The following is a 20,262-nucleotide window of genomic DNA, read 5'->3' as shown; positions in this document are numbered from 1 at the left end:
TCCCCTCTTAATTAACTTTATATTTACATTTCAACTCCCACACACAGTTTTAGTTCATAAAATTCTAAAACATTCAAATTGAGCAAGCTCCTCCTAGCAATTTTTATAAGCATTATTCTTCCTACCTTTCTATTCTGTCTTAGAGTCCAATTATTACAGAAAGATATTGTAAAAAAAAAAATACATTAAAAAATTAAAATTCCAGATATTACTGGAAAAATAGAGGTTAATAATTTCTTTGGCTTAATAAAAGTTTCTTAATTTAAGAAACTCTGCTAGACAATAAGTAGTAGTTAGTTTTAATGAAAGGATGATTTACTTTATAAACTTTAAAGTATCTTTAAATGTTTCTAGAAGCAGAATTGTATTGACTTAAACTGACAAGCAATAAAGGTCCCTAAACCTGAAGTAATTGGAGTTGAGACTACTGAAAAACTAATCATTTGTGAATATAAAAATCTAAAATCATAATCTATGAACATGAGAAATGATTACTAATTTACACGTAGCTGTCCAGAAACACTTTTATATAAAATTAGATATAAATGTTTCCAAAGCAAACAAGATGAGTCAGCAAAGTAGAGCCGGAAGAAAACATGATGGAGCTCGTTTCACTGGGTTTGGTACTGACTTTCTGAGTTATCACTACGACAGGGAACAGAGAATCAAAATCTCCTTCTCCTTCCTTGAGCAAGTGTGATAATTCTGCTGGAGCCAGCACAAAGAATACAGGCCCTTTGAAAGACCCACTGCTTTATCAATGCTGGTTTGTTTCCTCTTACTGATGAGAAGGAAATGATCCTGAAAGCATCTAACATTTTAAAACAAAAACTCTTTACCGAAGCTTCAAAAAAAAAACAAAACGCTAAGTCAATGTTAAGTCTTAAAATAATTGGTATGAGTCAGGTCAAAGTGTCTAGGAAAGGAGAGGGGCTTTAAAGGATCTTATGAATTTAGTTTTGGTAAAATATTGAAAGTATTAAAATACTAACTGCACGAGTGTTACACAACTAGTAAAAACTGGATTAATTGATTTCTAGGTTCATTACCAGCTCTCTATTCTGTACCATGGGATGACAGATTATATCTGGAGAAACAGTTTATTCAAAAAAAGAAAAAAATAATAATAATCCCCTAGTACAGTATAATTTTATTTTGTATTAACAAGGAAAGAGAGACTTTTTGTTTTAAATTTCTAATATGCAGGACTATCGTAACTACACAGCTATCTAGACACAACTATGAAAGACAGAAAATACACTAAGAGGACAAAGTCAAACTTGAGAGGCTATTTTTGAATCTACCTGATTATTATAACTGCAATGAGTTGGAAATTATGTGGCACACAGGCTACATAGAAGTTAACCGTTTTCTATTTGCTATTAAATACAAAGTGTTGTAATATCCAGAAAACACTCCACAGCATTTTTCCTGACCAGAGAACTGGCCAGGCTTTGCCCATAGCCTACAGCTAAACCCTTCTGGGAATAAGTGGTAAGTGTTCCAGCAAGTGGTTTGGGGTGGGAAGGTCTGACTTCTGACCTTCTCTAGGACAGATATTATTGGGGAGAGGTAATAACCATTCACTGAATTTGGAATATAAACATAAGAGCTTCTCCTTTTTTTAAGGGACATATTTAACAATCATGCAGGCAGCTCATCTTTCTAAACAAAGACAGACATTGCTGGGGCCAGGTGTTACATGTTCTCCTCCCTCAGTGCAGATCATCAGCCTTATCTTTTTGGAAAGACAGTATTGAGAAAACTGGGCAATGGTCAGTTTGTTAGTAACATTGCTTCCTAGGAAAGGAAAGCATGTTGCAAGCACAGGATTTTCCCAAATGTCTCCACAACAGAGATTAAAATGTAAACCAAGGTATTATTCACTTAAGAATATCCACAATTATGCTTATTTTTTTTCCTTTTCCATAATTACTCACTTCCCCACAGCTGTAGTATGGGTGTGATCTACACAATCTTTTTTTCATTTGTATCCTACTTCATTGTTTTACCAAGTACCTTAATAGACATCATCTCATCTGATCCACATGACAACCCTGAGGGGTGGGTATTATGATTATGTGACAGATGAGAAAAATTGAGGCTGGCAAACTTAAGTCTTTTGACCAAGGTCACACCTACTAAGTGTCAGAGGCTGAACGTGAGCCTACATCTAAATCTAATTTGCATTCCTCATAACCCACAAAGCCAAAGCTAAGAGAAAGAGAGAGGGAACAAGGCCTACTTACAAAAGCACGGTTCTTGCCCTAAAGTAGCTTGCAGTATAACCAGTATCAAACAAAATACATAAAAGAACACTGAGGTAACAGAATAATGCACCCCGCCCCCAATCTGCCTGCTGCCCAAAGACGTCCAAGTCCTAATCCCCAGAGCTTTACGTTACATGTGAATAGGTGACCTTACATGGCAAAAGGGGGACTTAGCATATGTGATTAAATTAAAGACCTTGAAGTGGAAGATTACTCCAGATTATCTCTGTAGGCCCAAAGTAATCACAACAGCGAGGCAGAGGATTTAGTGCCAGATGATGGAGCCTAAGATTGGGCTAGTCACTGCTGGGTTTTAAGACAGAGGAAGGGGACACAAGCCAAGTAATGTGTGTGGTCTCCAGAAGGTGGAAAAGGCATGAAAAGTCTCCTCCCAGAGCCTTCAGAAGGAATGCGGCATTGCAGATACCTTGATTTTAGCCCAGTGAGAGCCACTTTGGACAGAACTGACCTACAGAACTGAAGATAATAAATTTGTGGTTTTTAAGCCACCAAGTTTATAGTAACTTGTTATAATAGCAATAAGAAACTAATTCAGGCATGAAGACAAAATTGAAATAACAGACCATCTTTTGCCTGCTATATGAATATTCTCGATATTATTTTGCATCCTGACAATATAGTTTGGAATATTTTTATTTTCTATAATATATAGATCATTAATCCTCAAACTAAATATGTTAATCTTTGCGTAAGTTCTTCTTTTCCATGCCCACATTCAGATACACTAAGTGCGTTTTCTATATATCGATCCTCTTAGTGTAAAACAAATCATATCCCAAAATGATCTTTTCATTTTCACTAATTCCACAATTCTTCAAAGGTTATATGATTCTGTCCATTTAGGGAAAATGGTTTTTGGCCATCATGGAGACCTTGGTTAAAGCCTACAAATCGGGTGGAGTCACTAGATGAACGGGTTTAAAAATCCAAGAGGGCTACTACTATATCAATGCAAATCGTAATATTTTAATCACTATACACACTTGTAAAATAGACGGTAGGCTTTCCACAGCATTTTTCTCAGTCTATTGAGAACTTGCTTCCAGGGGTATCCTCTGTTTCACTCAAATGAATTTTTATAAAAATGTTTTTAAAAAGTAGGCTTTCCTTTTTATATCCTACATATGGCTTTGTATACATATTATGTCAAGAAAATCAGCAAGAAAAAGAAAAATAAAAAAGACAATCAAGAGTCAATAGCTTGAAAGAAAACTAATAGAGATCATGTCTCAGAGCCAAATTTCACAAATCCAAGAGATAACGATTTTTATTTTACTTTATTTTATTCCCTTCACCCAAGATAACAAATTTTAGACTGAAGTTTCTTTTTGTTCCTGCAGGCTCACTAATACATAATCAAAAATCAAAGCAGCAGGTAAGCTCGTCATCTTGGATTGAATTTTCTACTAAATTAAACTTTTCATCACAGAACTCTATATTTTCCCTTAAGTGTTTAAAAGAGATGTCTACAATATTTTGAAGATATCCAGTAATGATGTTGTATAATTCTACCAAAAATAATGAACAAGAAAAGTAATAGACTATATACTGAAAGCGTTATTTTCTCTGGATTGTTCACTTCGAACCTCCACAGCATAGCAAGGAACCAAAGACCCGAGACCTAGCCCCTGAGCCCTAGTTCCTTTTATTTTTAATACAATGCTCTATGTGTGTTAGGCTTTATGGTGATTTTATTTGGTTAGACTGACAGTTTAGAGTATCTTTTTAAAATTCATTTAGAACCTCCCTCAGCTAACTTCCAGCTTCATTTCTTATCATACTCTCAACACATTACCATCCTCTCCATACACACATTAACCTTTTACAGCAAGTCCTCGATGCTGTCAATAGGTTCTGCAATTAAGCAAAACGATGTATAATGAAACTAATTTTACAACATGTAACAAAACCAATTTTACCATAAGCTAACTGATATAAACAAGAGTTAAGTTCCTACAGCATCTCATTGATGTTAAAACAAAACAACACTGAATGAAATGACATTATGATCAAGGACCTGCTTGATATTTAGACACATATATGTAGGTCCTATGGAATTACTTGATTTTCATTCATAAATATCTTTTACTAATCTATGCGAAAACTATTTCTTCTACCTGGACCCCTCTTCCACATCTAGAGAATTCCATCTCATTTTTCATTAGCTCAAATGTCACTAACTGATCTGGGAACCTTTCTTCAAAGGCCCCAGAGTTAGATACTTTCCAGTTACGCCTTCTTTATTTTGGTATAAACCTATTAGTCTCTACTGCTCAGAGTTAAAGCGAAATAAGTTTAGATTGGTTTTCCAAGCATATTTTTGAAATCTTCCTTTCTCCCCCACTACCCAAAATCATGTCCTGGGGTAGGAAGAAAAGCACACTAAAACACTAAAACTATTCATCTTTCTTCAAGAGCTAAGAAACTAAGTATTATGCTACTTTAAAACCAAAATCTGGACTTTCCTCCTTAGCTACTACTACATGTCTTAATGCATATGACGAGCCATAGTGAAATAGTCTTCTCATAAATTATACACTGTCTAATATCCAGGTACATCTTTGGTAAATATTAAAAGTAAAATTAGTCCATGAATTATTAATCAGTAAAAGATACACAGTATGCGGATTAAATGTTTTCTTTCTATAACCTGGTTTTCCAATCAAAAAGAAAAAAAAAGGGTGGCCCTATTATTCTATTTATTTTTTTTCTTTGAAGGACCCTATACAAGCTCATAATCTATCATTTCTTTGTTTTATGAGATAAGAGGCTTTCCCTGACTTTCAAAGGCATAAGACCTAGACTCAGCCAGTCAGATACTTCCATAAAAGCTTTGAGTCTAGCAAGTGATGCAGAGGGGCAGAGATCAGCAAGAAAATTGTTCTATGATGTCCCACCGTCAGCAACAGCAATCCCAGCAGCAGTAAAACCTAGCACTAATGGTTCCTCTCTCTGTTAGCTTCTCTTGGTTCCTGCCCATTTTTCACAAAACTGTTGAGTTGCCAATATAGTTCTAGTAAATTCCTGTTCAGTTAAATTTAGCCAGTCTATTTGTATTGCTTTTCATTAAGAACCCAACACCGGCATGTAATACACATACATATGCAACCTACCATATGCTAGGCATTTTTCTATACACTAGCACACAATGGTGAACAGAAATAAATTTGTTCCCTGCTTTGGAGCGTTTACAATCTAGTCAGGAAAACAAACATATCATAAGATAAGCAGAAGAAAAACAATGTAAATTGCAGCAGGTTAATGAAGAAAAAGAGCTGTACTAGGTACACTAAAATTGCCTGTAGAAAAGAACCTGACCTAAAAGGAAGATGAGGGGAATGGGAAAGGATTATTCATAATATTTAACAACAAGACTTAAAAAGCACCTTACTATAAAAATTTTTATTGTGATTCTGGAGCTAGCTGAGGTTTGCTCTTTTTACAGGAATGGATAACATATTCTTTTTTTTTTTTTCCCAAGGAGAAACAGCCCAAAAAACAAATGACCTAAAAGTATTTCATACAGTTACGAACTTCAAATGTTGACCCAACAACCATCAGTGGGGCATTCTGGGGCTCAATTAAAGTTTCAGACTCATGAAACTACCAAAGGCCGCATGTAGCAGCAGTCTATTTAGAAGTGTAGGACAGAATCAGACATACCTCCTTGATGAGAGTCCTTATATGAACTTCCCTGTGCAGCAGTACACACAACTGTCCAAAGCCCCCCTCCTGCCTCACCAGATGACAGCTTAAATAAGAAACAAGATCTGGTGTGTATAGGAGCTTCCCTGGCTTCAAAGCCTCACATTTCATAAGAATGGAATCTATTGTAATGACTCTGTAACTATAGATTTCAGGGTTCCTGCAAAGAACATGCCAGTGATAAGAGTCACTATACTCAGGGAATCCCAAAGCTACAGCATCCCCATTAGGTACTTGTCTATTTATAGTTTCTTCTAGTCTAAATGCAATTTACCAATCAGGGGCCATTTTTGGCATAAGCAATACTACCTAGTTGCTTAGCCATCCAGGACCCAGTGAAATAGAACAAGAAACTTAACAGAAGATCATACTGGCATGTAGACTAGGAAAGGATTTTAATAATGTTCCTATATATGTATTACTGGGTTAGGCTTCATTATGCTAGTAGGAAGCATCTCCAAAATCTATTAGCCAAAAATAGCAAAGGATTATTTAATATATATATATATATTGTGGGTGAGTAAGAGTCTATGCTTCACATCTATGCTTCACATTGGGTTGAGATCCAGGCTCTGTTATTTTCCCAAAATAACATTGGAAAAATGACAGAGCCTGGATCTCAACCCAAGTCTGTCTAACTAAGGCCTATTTCCTTTCCATGACACCATGACATAGAGCAGGTATGGAGTGAACAAAGAAAAGAGTCGAAAGGCAAAGTCTATAAGGTATCAAGAAGGTTAGGAGGAATAAAGGGACATAATAGTTTCTGACAAAGAGCAGAGACTTTAAATAAGGAAGGAATGGTCAATGGGGTGAACTGTAAAAGAAAGATTAAATAAGCTGAGGGATCAGAAGTGCTCACTGCAGTAGGATGCCACTAAAGATTTCAGTGCGGGCCACTGCTGGGTTGGGGTAAGTGGCAGCCAGATTGAAATAGATAAACATGAGAAGTAATGAAGGGAGGTACAGCATTCAATATCCTGGATGTGAAGAAAAGGAGAAAGGAAAATGACTAAGAGAAGAATATGTTCAAGGCAAAGCTGTTTTGATTAGTTTTTCAGGTAGAAAAAAATTAAGAATGAAAGTTTAAAAAAAGAAAAGGGCAAATATATAACAAGTACATAGAGATAAAAGAAGGAATAGGCAGGGCCTGAGAAGGGAGTGATACCCATAAAAAACATTTACTGAGCCCTTGCAACGTGCCTGTCTCTGTACATTTACTGAGCCCTTGCAACGTGCCTGTCTCTGTACTAAGCACTTCACATGTCTTAACTGATATATACATTAACTCATTCCATTTAAGGCATTCCTATGGAGCAGATTTGATGAGGACACTACATCAGGGAGATGGCAGTAACCTGATAGTACTAAGCTGTGAAAGTTAAACATTGGTAAAGGGCACGGCCAAGGTTTGAGCTCCAGGCAGTTTACTTCTAGAAACCACACTTATCCACAGATCTAGATCTGAAGACCCAGAAAAGAGAAAGAAAGAGAAAAGCCACTATCTCTTAAGATAATGAAAAAGATAAAAGCTAAAAGTGCTGTGGTGCAGAGATGCTTTTGTGTTTGGGCCAAGATGGGTAAAGGTTCCTAGAGACAGAGGTGTGAGGAAGTTCAGGATGATGTCGTAAGTTTTAAGCATTTCTTCCATAAAGTCTAGACGTAGTCAAATGGTGCTGTTTCTAGACATACATTTTTAACACTAGATTGAGATCTATACTGTCCTTTTTTAAAATGTGAACATTATCTGAACAAAAATTCTAATATAAAAAACAAAGTCTTAATTTATTCTTTTTTTTATGAGAAGTCTCAGAAGGTGTACCAGGTAATTACAGAATATCGTAAGGTAGATATTCTGTATTTCTATATATTCAAGAGAACAGATCAAAAATACATATTTGTACATGTATAACTGAAGAACTTTAGTTATTTCTTCACTATAGAAAAAGCTCCTATGATTAAAATTTTTCATTCATCTATTCGATTTATTGGGCACCAACATGTGCCAGACACCAGGCATTGTTCTAGGCTAAGAGATTTCATAAGTGAACAAAACGGATGAAAAACTATCCTCATGGAATGTATATCCTATTTGAGAAAGAGAAATTAACTAAAAATAAATAACATATGGCAAGGTAGGTACTACAGTGAAAAATGAAGCAGAGAAGATGGAAGCACTAAGTGTTGGAAAGAGGGAACTGCAATTTTAAATAAGACGGTCAGAACACTTCTGAGATGACATTTCAGTAATTTCAAAGGTGGTGGTGAGATGGGACCCAGTCAGTGCACATTTGGGAAAGAATGCTCCAGTCAGAGGACAAAAGTCCAGGCAAAGATGAAGTGGGAATGTGCCTACTGTTTACAAGACACTGCAAAGAGACCCAGTGAGGCCAGAAAAAGGTGAGGAAGGGAGGAGTAGAAGATGAAGATACAGATTGAAATAGTGGGCTGGAATATCTAAGAATCCTCTTAGCTTCTATAAGACAGATGGGAAGACAGTAGAATTTGAGCAGGATTTTTTGAATGTTGTGATCTGAGTATACGTAAAGGATCACTGTGGCTGCTGTAGAGAACAATCAAGGGTAGCCAGGGCAGAAGTGGAAAAAACAGTGAGGTAAGCTGGCTCTCTTCCAACCACCCTAAGGTCTCCTCTCCACCATTTTCCACCCTGCTCTCAGTCCAGGATGCTGACCAGCAGGAACTCATGGACTCCTGGCCTGTGGGCTCCCAACTCGATTCAGCCAGCAGGGCACATGTGCAGAGGATCAAAAGAAGGAAGAAAAGTAAGGTCAGGATTTGATTCTCCTGCTCCTCCCTTCCTGTCCCTCTGGGCTGGCTATTGCCCTGTGACAAAAGCCATAACTCCTGTCACTGAGGCTCTGTCCACCTATTCCTCTGTACAGATCCGGCAATTGCTCCCTTCCTTGTCTCCCTTCAGGCCTAGAGGCCAAATTTTAGTGTCTAGGCACTAAACTATCCGTGAGACCCTCCACAATCCTTCGTAAATAGTCATTTTACTAAAAGCTCCTCAAACTATCCCAGTTTAAGTGTGCCATTTACTTCTTGGCAGCATCCTTACGAATTCAGGAGTCTAGGGCAACAATCCAGGTGAGAGACAATGGTGGCTTGGACCAGATGTTAGCAGTAAAATGACGAAAAGCAGTTAGATTCTGACTTGCCAACAGACTTAATGTCAAGTGTGACCCCAGATTTTGACCTAGGCAACTCAAAGGATGGAGGACTGTCAACTGAGATCCTTTTTTAATTTCACAAATCATTTTTTAAATTCAGAAAATATATGCAAATATATTAAAAGTAGCTCACAGGAAAAGGAATACTATGACACACAAAAACAAAGATGCCTAGTCTTACTGTTAAAGGAATGCAAATAATATACCAACATAAGACAATATAATAATATAACTTTATTAGAGGTTATATATATATATGTAATATGTATATATAATATTATATACATATAATATTATAACAATATAGAATTGACAAAGACAAAAAATATAGTGATAAATGGTATTGGCATCAGGGTGTCAGAAAACATAGATGGGTATAAATCTTTGTGAAAAATAATTTACAGTATATATCAAAAGTTTAAATATACATATATGATGATCTAAAAACCTTACTAGGAATTTATCCTATAGACATCACAGATATATTCACACATTTGCACAAATACCTGTGTATAAGCGCTTCACAGCAGTGTTTATAGTAACAACAGACTGGAAACAACCTAAGTATCCATTAATAGGAAATATGAGTAAAATAACTTGGGCTACATGGTACAACAGAATACTATCAATGATTTGCAAAGAATGAGGTAAACCAATATATGTTGATATGGAAAGATCTATAAGAGATTTATATAGTTAGGTATGGGACAGGGGTAGGGGAAGTCAGGTGCATAAAAGTATATTTAGTATACTTCTGTTTGTGAGCTGCCTTTTTTTTTTAGTAGGAGTAAGAAAATTCTAGAAGGAACAAAGAAATTGTTTAGAGTGATTGCTTCTGAGCAAGCTGATATGAGAGAGTTCTATTTTTCACTGTATCTCTTTGGACTGTATGAAATTTGTTCTAACAAGTGCATATATTACTTTTTCAATAAACAAAATATTATATAAATCAAATTTCAAAAAACATCTGTAATAAATTATCTTGCACTGCACAAAAACCTATGGCGTTGAATACAGAAACACATCTGAACAATTTATCCTATTAAAACTGAATTACAGTTTCATTTTATTAGTATGACTATTTTGTTAGAAGATACAAATGCCCCAACCCATAAAATTCTGTGTCACAGGTATTTCTCCACTTGTGGTAAACCTGAGCCTATAAACATCTCTTGGGGTTTTCCAAATGTCAGCCATATGTGGAAAAAACGACAGATGACTTCAAATGGAAAAAAAAAAAAAAACATATGACCTGATTCCTATTAAGAGCTGATTTAATGAATGACACTCATTCTGACACTGGTCACGATGTCAAATGGAACAGTCCGCATCATGACTCCTGTTTCACTGATATTTTAATTTCCAGAATGAATAGATTTTAGAACAAGCAGGAAATAAAAATATGGAAAAAGGATTAATTTTCTTTAGGCTTAGCTTAAAATACTCTGTCGAAGCCAGCAAACTAGAATCATTTTTAAAAACTGTAAAACTTTTATGAGCAGAAGAATGTCACACTATTTCTCTGAGGATTCTCTAAGCTTTCACAAATATACATGAATATACCAATACAAATGTGTACAGGATTATATATATTTCACGGATGTAAATGTAAAACTTCTTTCCTATTCCTCACTTTCCTTATGCTATTTTTCTCCTTCCTACCACAATCCTAACTGACACAGAAATTTGTCCGTATAAATTTCTAATGTCATCAGAACCATAACACATAAATAAATTTTAGATGAGAATTTTTAACTCGACCAAATCTACTGGAATACAAAAACAAAAAAATTCCTCAACTGGCTTTCGTAGAACAACGCCAGGCTTGGGTGTATTTATACTTAGAGAGTTGATATTCTACTGTTGTCAGTGAGTCATGCTTCAATTTTGCCAACAGAGAAAGGATAAAAAAGCCTTGCTTTATCTACAAGCTCCCTCTTCTTAGAAGAAAAGCAGAAACATTTCATTACATTTTCCCAGATTTCTGCAGATTGACGCTATCTGTTTAAAGCTGAAGACATCCTTACAAAATAGTCATGGAGATGTAAAGTATAGCACAGGGAATATAGTCAATAATATTGTGATATCTACGTATGATGTCAGATGGGTACTAGATTGATTGAAGTGATCACTTCATAAGTTATATAAATGTCTAATCACTATGTTGTATACCTGAAAATAACATAATATTTTATGTCAACTGTAATTTAAAATTTTCAAAAATTAAAAAAAAAATGAAAAGTAAAAAAAAGTTGAAGACATCGAAAGTAATAGAAAGGCAATGTGTTTTTAATGCTTTTATATATGCTCCAAAATTGTAGGGGGAAAAATCATATAATAAATCATTTATCTTTATATAACCTTTTCTGGGGATTGAAGTGCTTATATACATTATTTTATTAAATTTTTGCATTTAAGCTAAAGCAAATGCTTTCAAGAACAAAATGATATTAAAAAATCAAATGACATAAATTAAGAAAAGAGACCTGCATCAACATTTACCTGTTGCATCAAATTCAATTGGCTGGCACCCGCGGTGGGAAGACCAATCACACTTGAGGACTTGCCCTCCTTCCACAATCCCAGGCTGGGTAGTGTTTGCTTTGGGTGCTCCCACAAGAAGAAACATCCTGCTAAAATACAAAGGGGAAGATAAGACTTTAAATGGCACAAAGCATAAACAGTGTCTTATGATTTTGAAAGAGCAATCTTTTTTTAATATTATTCCCAATTTTTTAAAAAACTATTAACTGAGGGCATAATCTTCATTATTCATTTGGTGTCTTCTTACATGTATATGTTACAGAATATAGTTTATCCATCATAGTAACATATTATAAGGCAACTTCAGGGTTAATTTTTACATTTAAAAATTTATGCTGGTCACATTCAAATAGGTACAGCTTATTATGTATCAATTATATCTGTTAAAATGTACACTGGTTAGAGTCAAGGAAGTTTTGTTTTGATTTTTGTTTCTTTTTGTTCTTGTCTGTGTGTGTGGTTTGCTGTACACTTTCTATATCCTGAATGCTGAATGAAAAAAAGTATTCTAAATAAATGATTCTGAAGTATGGTAGTTATAAATATTATCAATTTTCCATTTGGAAAACTTTTCTTGTTTTAGAACTACTATACTTTAAATTTCTTTTTAAATAGTGACTAACAAATTTACTTTTACAAAATTAATCTAATCAATCTCTGGCCAAATAGGATCACTATTTACTTTCCTACCAGGGTAAAATTTGAAGAAGACAAAAAAGTCAGAAGGCAAATTTTTAAGTGAAAGAAATCTTGTCTTTAATTCTTTACTATTGTGGATAAAAATAGGGTTCTATGATGATTTGACAAGTCCAGTGACCAATAGTAACCTCACAGGGTATTCTAATCATACATCTCTAACTGGGCAGGTCAAGATGCGTAGTCACACCCCAGGCATGTAACTTCTTTAATGTAAGGTTTATCTTTGCCTTAAGCAAGCCCTGGCCATTGTTGTATGTTGCTTTTTGTTTGTTTGTTTGTTTTTCGTATCTAGGTTAATATACCTTTGAAATGCCTCTTTTCAGACCCCTCAGAAGTGAAACCACTCTCAAGAGAGGACATAACCTTGTTAACTATACTGTAATCCAATTTCTGCTTTGCTTTCTCCCACTTTCATATAATCATCCTTGCTTCCTTCCTTAATTCAAAATTCACAGAAGAAGCTGCCAACTGCCATTCTAGGATGCATTCTACTCAGTCTGTTGAGATCTTGTTTGGCTCAAACAAATATTTATAAAAATTCTCTACAGGTTTGGATAGTCTTATGTCAACAGTCTTAAATATGGAATGCATTTATTTAACTTCTATTTGTCCATTTCAATTTCATTTCATGTGGGTGGTATGTGAAATCATATTTAAACTTTCAGGAGCTGGTTACATGAACTGCTGTTTTACAGGAATCCTGCTCTCTGACCCTGATCTGGAAACTCCACACTCAAAGACAAAACTCCCAAGCAAACCACACCCTATTTAATAAAGCTTTATGCTGTCATATTTGGCATCAGTAAAACACCAGTGCTGGCACTCTCTTATCACAGCCAAATGACTCTGGGTAAGACATCAATTTAGTTTTCATTCAGCGAGATCCTTTTATAAGAAAAAAAATTAGGCTATGAATAAGAGGGCTCTTTCCCCTGCCTTCCCCCCACCCAAGAATAGGAAGAGTAACTCAATGGCCTCACGCTCCTTTTCTACAGCAGAGATGGTTAACAGCTTAATTTTGTATATATATGAAACTTTTCATGTCTACAGGTAAAAAAACTGACCACAAAACTTCCCCCTTTTCATCTGAGTTAACTTATTTTTGAGTGCATGATAGGGAAAAAGACCATTTCAGACAAGTGTAGTTTTCAGAGTCTACACCTGAAAAGGAATGGGGACATTCCTACAATAGTCCTAATAAGTGTAACAGAAGCACAGGTATTCATATGATTTTAGTGTTGTAGATCATGACCAGGTTCTAGGAGATCAGGACAGGAGAGCTGGTTCTCAGAATCTGCCTAAAAACCTACAAGTGAAATTCATTTCTGGACTGTCATCACATATCACATTAAACAATCTTTCATAATTTTTTGTCAATGCTATTCTTCCCACTTTATGATAAATTACTTCTTTGAATGTAGGGGACTCTAATTCATCTTTGTACCTGCCACATAATAAGCACTCAAGAAAAGTTTTTTAAACTGACAGCTGAGTAGCAAATAAATTTGATAGCTATAGGTCTTAAACTTAAAATAGCCATATATAAATAAGCCATTTCCACTATCCCCTAGCCCTCTAAAAGGCAGAAATGCTCTCCTATTAAATATCCAATTATTTAAATTATCTGTAAAATAATTTTCTTTATTTAGATTGCAGATGCTTTCTTTACTTGGCCACTATAAGACAGAGGGCTGGGAAGTTATCAGAGTACTGAACTCTAAATGAAAACTACATTCTATTGGCAGCACGTAGTTTGAGCTCCTTGCATGAGACCAAGAACAAGGCTGCTGTTTTTCATCAGACCATTTGCACATTATAGGCATGAAATGATGGTAATTAAGTGTACTAATATGGGTGTTCATCAAGTTTTCCTAAGCATACTTTCATGCGCGGTCTTGCACATTGGTGAAATACTACAGAAACGGTAGAATAATATAAAAGGAATGCATGAGCACTGTCAGTTCCTAAATGCTAGGTTAATGGAGAACAGAAGCTGAGGAACAAAGTTCTTTGTCTAAAATGTCAACATGTTATTTAAGTTACTTTTAAAAGCATTATAAAGTTTTTAAAAGAGAAAAATGATGAGATGGAGAAAGTAAAATTGCCTTAGACAAATGTTAAGAGAGACAAATGTAAAGTGTTAAGAGGGAGTTGTGTAGAGAAAAATTAAATATTTGTATAGAATAAAGGGTACAGGATAGTAAAAGATGCTGAGAAAATTAAGGAATATAAAAGCAACACCTACTACAGAAAAGAAAAGCCTATTAATGTGTTGGAAGGGTGAATTTTGTGTCTATTAATGAAACACTTTATTAAAAAAATGAAATAATTGTTACTTGAAGTTAAAGTTAAGAATGTCTAATGAATGTCTACAGCAACTTAATTAGAGTAAGAGGAGTGACAGACCAGAAAAAAAAATGTTTGCAATACAAGCAGCATTGTCTAACAAACAAGGATTGGGACTAAAGGTTACAATCGCTATATAAATCGACTGAGAAAGTCATTTAAATCTGAGTCTGTTTCCTTTTCTATTGAACAGAGATAACAATGTCCACCATAATTACCTAAAAAATTTTTTGAATGTAAATAGTAGATAAAAGCAAACTTAGAAAATCTAAATGCAATGTAAAAATACAAGATGATGGCATCAGAACTAAAAACAATTAATGAAAATCTCCCTAATAAAGTAGGAAATATAAAAGTTAAAATCTGTTTCTAAAAGGGCTTTTCTTTCCTTTGTTTTCTTAAAGGGCCATTAACTCAAATGCAAGATTTCAAGAAAAAAAAAAAAAAAGAAGGGTAGGGAAGAGTTGTCTTGCAACATTTCCTGAAAATGGTGAAGAGATGGAGAACATACACGGCTGACAGAGATTTCACTGTCAGCAGCAAAAAACTGATGCCTGCAATATTCACCGGACAGTCTCCACGTTTTTCTGGAAAGTTTGCCCCAAAACAGTATCAGGATCCCCATCCTCATCATTCTTTTTAAGTGATGTGAGATATTTCCATTAGATGATTCCAAAATGAAGGTGTACATACATGAGCAGGCTGTTAATATCATGCCAAGAAATTCTAAAAGATAAAGGGCAAAGTGTGTGCTGGGGTGGGGGAGGGATAAGAGTAGCAGACAGAGAGAGAAAAAGGGAATGAAGGGAAAGTGAAGAAAGATAGAGAGGGGCAGAAGGATGGAGGGTAAGGGAAGGAAGAGGAGACAGACAAAAGATTAGAGAAATTAACCAGGAGGATGCCCTTAGAATACATTTTCTCTTACTTTAAGGGCAGTTGCTTCAGGGAATGTGACCTTAACTACCAGGGAGAGGCAACCAGCCAAACAATGACAAGTACATTTTTTAAATCCTCCAAATGAACTAAGTTATTTGGCTGCTTTCAGCACTGACTTCTCTCTCCAAGATAAAGCATGTTTAATATATTTGGCCGACTCTGGGTTTACCAATGAGCCTTCACCAAAAAGGAACTTCTGAAAAATTATTATATACGTATATAGAAAGAAATGTGTATAAAATTTCAGCGCTGAATGTTATTTCAGATTTATAATTCATTAAAATAAAAAGTGCTATAGAGTCAACATTTTTATGATGTAAAACAGACATGGTAACTATAAATTCTACATACTTCCCTTCTCTTTTATAACATCCTGTAAAACATGGGCCTTAATCAGGAGTAATCTATGTAGGATTTGCTTTCTAAATAATAATGCTATTGTCTATGCATGTATATTATTTATGACAAGAAAAAAGAACCAATATAGAGAAAGTCACACTAAAGTTCAAGAAAACACACTGGCATAGTTTTGTAGAGATAGTTACACTTGTGAGAAGAGAAATGGGACATGAACCTTTTTAAGTAGATGCTGACTGGGACAGACTAAAAGAGGCCTTCATCCAGATTAGCAGTTTGGGCCCTCTCTGGCCACGGTAGCACTGTTGAGTTAATTTTAGCAGCAGAATACCAGGATCAAAAAGATGCTGCAAAAAGATAAAACTATTAGAAACATGTAAGATGTTTTGCAGGTTTAAAAGCCCAATGGTGGGCAAAGGGATGTGGACACGAGTGCCACAGACCACACTTGTGATGGCTGTTTGAAATAAGAGGGTCGCAGTAGAAGTGGAAAGCAGAGATGGAAGCAAGAAACGTTAACAAGGAAGAGTTTCTAGGACCTTCTGCCTGGTGACTAATCACTGACTAATATTAGGGGAGTGCAGTTATAGAGACAAAGAAAAATAGAAAATGAGAGGGAGGAATATGAAATTATTTCCAGGGTGACAGAGAAAATGATGATACCATTAATAGAAACAGAGGTGCAACTGACATCTCTTGGTAAAAAGGAGTTCATTTTTAGTCAGATTGAGGTAAAATTGGCTAGTCAAGGAGAAATGATCCACAGACTATTGGAATAAGAAGTCGGAGCTCTATGTTTACATCTAAAATGCAGCCAGGGCCACAGTTTTATTTTAAAAGCTTACCAGGTGTTACAAACAGGAAGCTAGGATTAGAGCCACTAAATATTCTGCAGGACCTTGTGTCCACGGCATACTCACCCACACTTTGTCTCTGGGGTCACAGCAACACGAAGTAGTTGTAAATAAGGTTCAATTAGTGTTTAACAGTGAAAAAAGCAAAAACTCTCATCCAGTATTCCTCATTATAGCATTATTTAAACATAAACATATATGTAAAATAAGAACTGTATAACTTACAGTTGAAGAATAAATAAGAAAACTGTTCAATTACTTTCTTCTTAAAATTTTTAATTTTTTTAGATAAAAACTAAATGGAATTTCAATTTCATACTATCTTTTAATCCCACCTTGCCCTCCACCCCACACTAACTTACTCAAATACCCAAAAGACTAAAATCTCTTCAGACCTCGGTTTCCTCATCTCTAAGAATGAGTTTATCTGCTTCTCTACTTCCCTTGGTGGTTTGTGCTATACAGTGAAATGAGATATAATAAGTAAAAGTGCTTTGTAAATTACAAAATATCATTACTATAGTTAAATGAAAGATATCATTATTATAACTAAATCTAGGGTGCAATTTTTAATTTCTCCAATTATTCTCCACAAGAAAAACATGACTTTACTTCTTGGACTGTGTATGATGTTTAAATTTTATATAAGTTTGGCGAAATGGCCACCACAAATTAATGCATACAAGAAAAATATAGAATGCTTATTTTTTAGTTTTCATAATTTTTAAATCATTATTTTTGTGACTTTTTACTTCATACTTAAGACTCATCTGAAGGAATTTTCTTGAGGAATCGCCTTAATATTTTTGATTAATGTTTTATTTTTCCTTCTCTGTAACAAACATTGATTCATTGGTTTTCACAACAATATGGAAATAATTCAATAACATTTTCTATAACAAGAAAAATTGACATAAAACGATTCTATAGCTTTCCATAAGTATTTAGACAACTACAGAAACTGGAAGCAGCAGGAGGAGACTTTATTACTGTTGCTTCCTCATTAATCCAGGCATTCTTTCAGAAGAAAGGAATCTTTAATTAGCAAAAACTTTTCTATTATGTGGATTTTTTTTCCTTTAGAAGTTTATAATCACACAAAATAACTAAAATAATAAATGAAGCTGGTAGTATTATAAATGACATCCCATGTACCTTGGATTCCAATGCTTGTTAAATTTAAAACTGCCTTTTTATAAAATTAAGCATAATTTTTGTATTAATCTTTGTTAAATCTGAAAAGCCCAACAAGTAGAAACTTTTGCTTATATATATTTTGTTTAAAAAAAAATCTCAAAGTTGATTTCTATTTTTTAATTTAGGCTATACGTGGAGCTCACTAGTCTATCAGTAACAAAGTTACTGATGATGATTTCAAAGTATTTTATGAAAACAAACCAAGTTCAATTTTACCTTACTCTTACCCTTGAAGGCCCATGTGGGAAGTCATATAAACCACTGAGGTCATAGCACATTCAATGACTAGTCAAAGGTTAGCCATCAAGCCTCATAACCCAAAACAGTAAATATCTCATGCCAACGGTTCAATATTGCAGCATTTTCCATAGTAAAAACACTTCAAGTTGATCATCTTGTCTCATATCTTTACACTATTAAACTCAGAGGGGTGCCACAGAATTAAGAGCAACATCTGCAAAACATTCCGTCAACTTTGAAGTACACAAGTGCTCTAACCTTGCTAATTTAAGTACTAATTCTTTACAAAAGACAACATATATTTTCAAAATTATTAGAATTTCTGTACTAATTAAATCTAAAAGAGCACCCTTGGGATCAACTAAAATCTTCTGTACCATAAAGGCATACACTTAAAAATATCTGGAAACAAAAAAAATTTGTAAATAACAGATAAGGCTGACAAATGACTAAATCAAATGAGAAGGTAGTAGATGTTGCATAAGGTTAAAGATTACTTTTATCATTCTGGAAAATCTGTGCTCAGGTCTCATAGAAAGCAATGAAGCTGGAAACAAACAAAATTGAGCTCACTACATAAAACAATGTCTAGTTTCCACTAACTGCTTACAAACTATTTACTGCTGCAATGGTTGTGATCAAAATGAATGATACTCAGCAACATCCAGGAAGAGGATAAGAATAAATCCTACTGAATATTCAAACGGTCATGGAAAAATATTTACACTATCCTCAAATCAGGCATGTATGAATTGGAAAAATGGTTCTAAGTACTGACCATCAAAATTATCATCCTTCTCCTCCCCCCCCCCAAAAAAACCACAATATTTTAAAATATAAAGAAAATTTAGAAACAAAAATAGGCTGTTAAAATTTCTGAGCTTAGAAAGAACCATAAAAACAGTTCTCCCTCTTGAAAACAAGATTTTCAGAAGACATCCAGTGAACACTAACCAAATCAGTATTTCTAACGCTAATATGGGGGTAGGGTGGTGAGAATGATGTCAGCGTTTGGTAAAGTCAGAGACAAATCTCAGTCCAATAATGACAATAACTGTATTACAAATTCTGACGGTCTTTGCTTGCGAAACGTTGGCAATTTGGAAACACAACCGTATCCTTAAATACTGCAGTATTCAAATGACCTGTAGTGAGTGAAAACTCAGCAAACACCCTTGTTCTTTCTGAACAATGACCTAAATAATGAATCACTATAAAAAGAACAGATGACCCATTCAATTCCTCTGTTCACCTTCAAATGGGCAAAGGTCTGACAGTCACAGAGATAAGACACAATGAATTTACTATGACAATATGGTCACTTTAGTCATTAGAGTGTCTGGAAAAGGAGTAAATGAGGAGAAATAGAATCAGCTGAAAGGCGGAAAGAGTAGGGGGAGGGCTTGTTTGGAAAGAGCAAAAAGGACTGGGTGTTTAAGTCTATGAGAAGAAAACGACTACGGAGAAAAAGAAGTTTGGAGATGAAACTGACTAGGTCCCGGATACTGGCAGAAGCTGCGCGGAGTCCGGCGGGACCAGCCTTTGTTGATGTCTCACTTTCCCCAAGTTTTAAGCTCAAGTCTGTTCCAAACCTCTGCCTCTCAGAAGAGGGAGAGGAGAGGAGGGAACTGGGTGGGTGCCGCGAGGGTTCATCTTTCCAATATTTCATCCACCCAAAACCTAAACCACCCCGTGGGGCGGCGGGGGGTGGGGGAGGACAGACAGACAGCGGGATCTCTCCCAGACGTCTCTCCCTCCGGGGTTTGAAACGTAGGGTGGGTGCGCAAGGTGAGGGAGGGGGGCCGACCCCTCCTTCCCAGTGTGGCCACTTACGAAGACGCGCTAGGCACGAAGAAATCCACCGCGAAGCCAAAGTAACTTCCCTCGGGGCCGGAGTACTCG

The 20,262-nt window shown here is 35.4% G+C and overlaps 1 protein-coding gene across 1 annotated transcript in view; it reads right to left on the bottom strand.

Annotated features, from left to right (window-relative positions):
• Nucleotides 1-20,262, bottom strand: part of ITGAV (integrin subunit alpha V) — an 83,088-nt gene that overhangs the window by 54,372 nt on the left and 8,454 nt on the right. Inside the window, exons 2-3 of the mRNA XM_025039311.1 lie at nt 20,194-20,258; nt 11,690-11,820 (exon numbers count right to left, since the gene is read on the bottom strand). Of these exons, the coding sequence (XP_024895079.1) occupies nt 11,690-11,820; nt 20,194-20,258 (196 nt within the window). The remainder of the gene's footprint in view (nt 1-11,689; nt 11,821-20,193; nt 20,259-20,262) is intronic.

Source organism: Pteropus alecto, unplaced genomic scaffold (assembly GCF_000325575.1).
Source record: "Pteropus alecto unplaced genomic scaffold, ASM32557v1 scaffold3, whole genome shotgun sequence".
NCBI lineage: Eukaryota > Metazoa > Chordata > Mammalia > Chiroptera > Pteropodidae > Pteropus > Pteropus alecto.
This window is presented reverse-complemented; position numbering and strand designations above follow the sequence as displayed.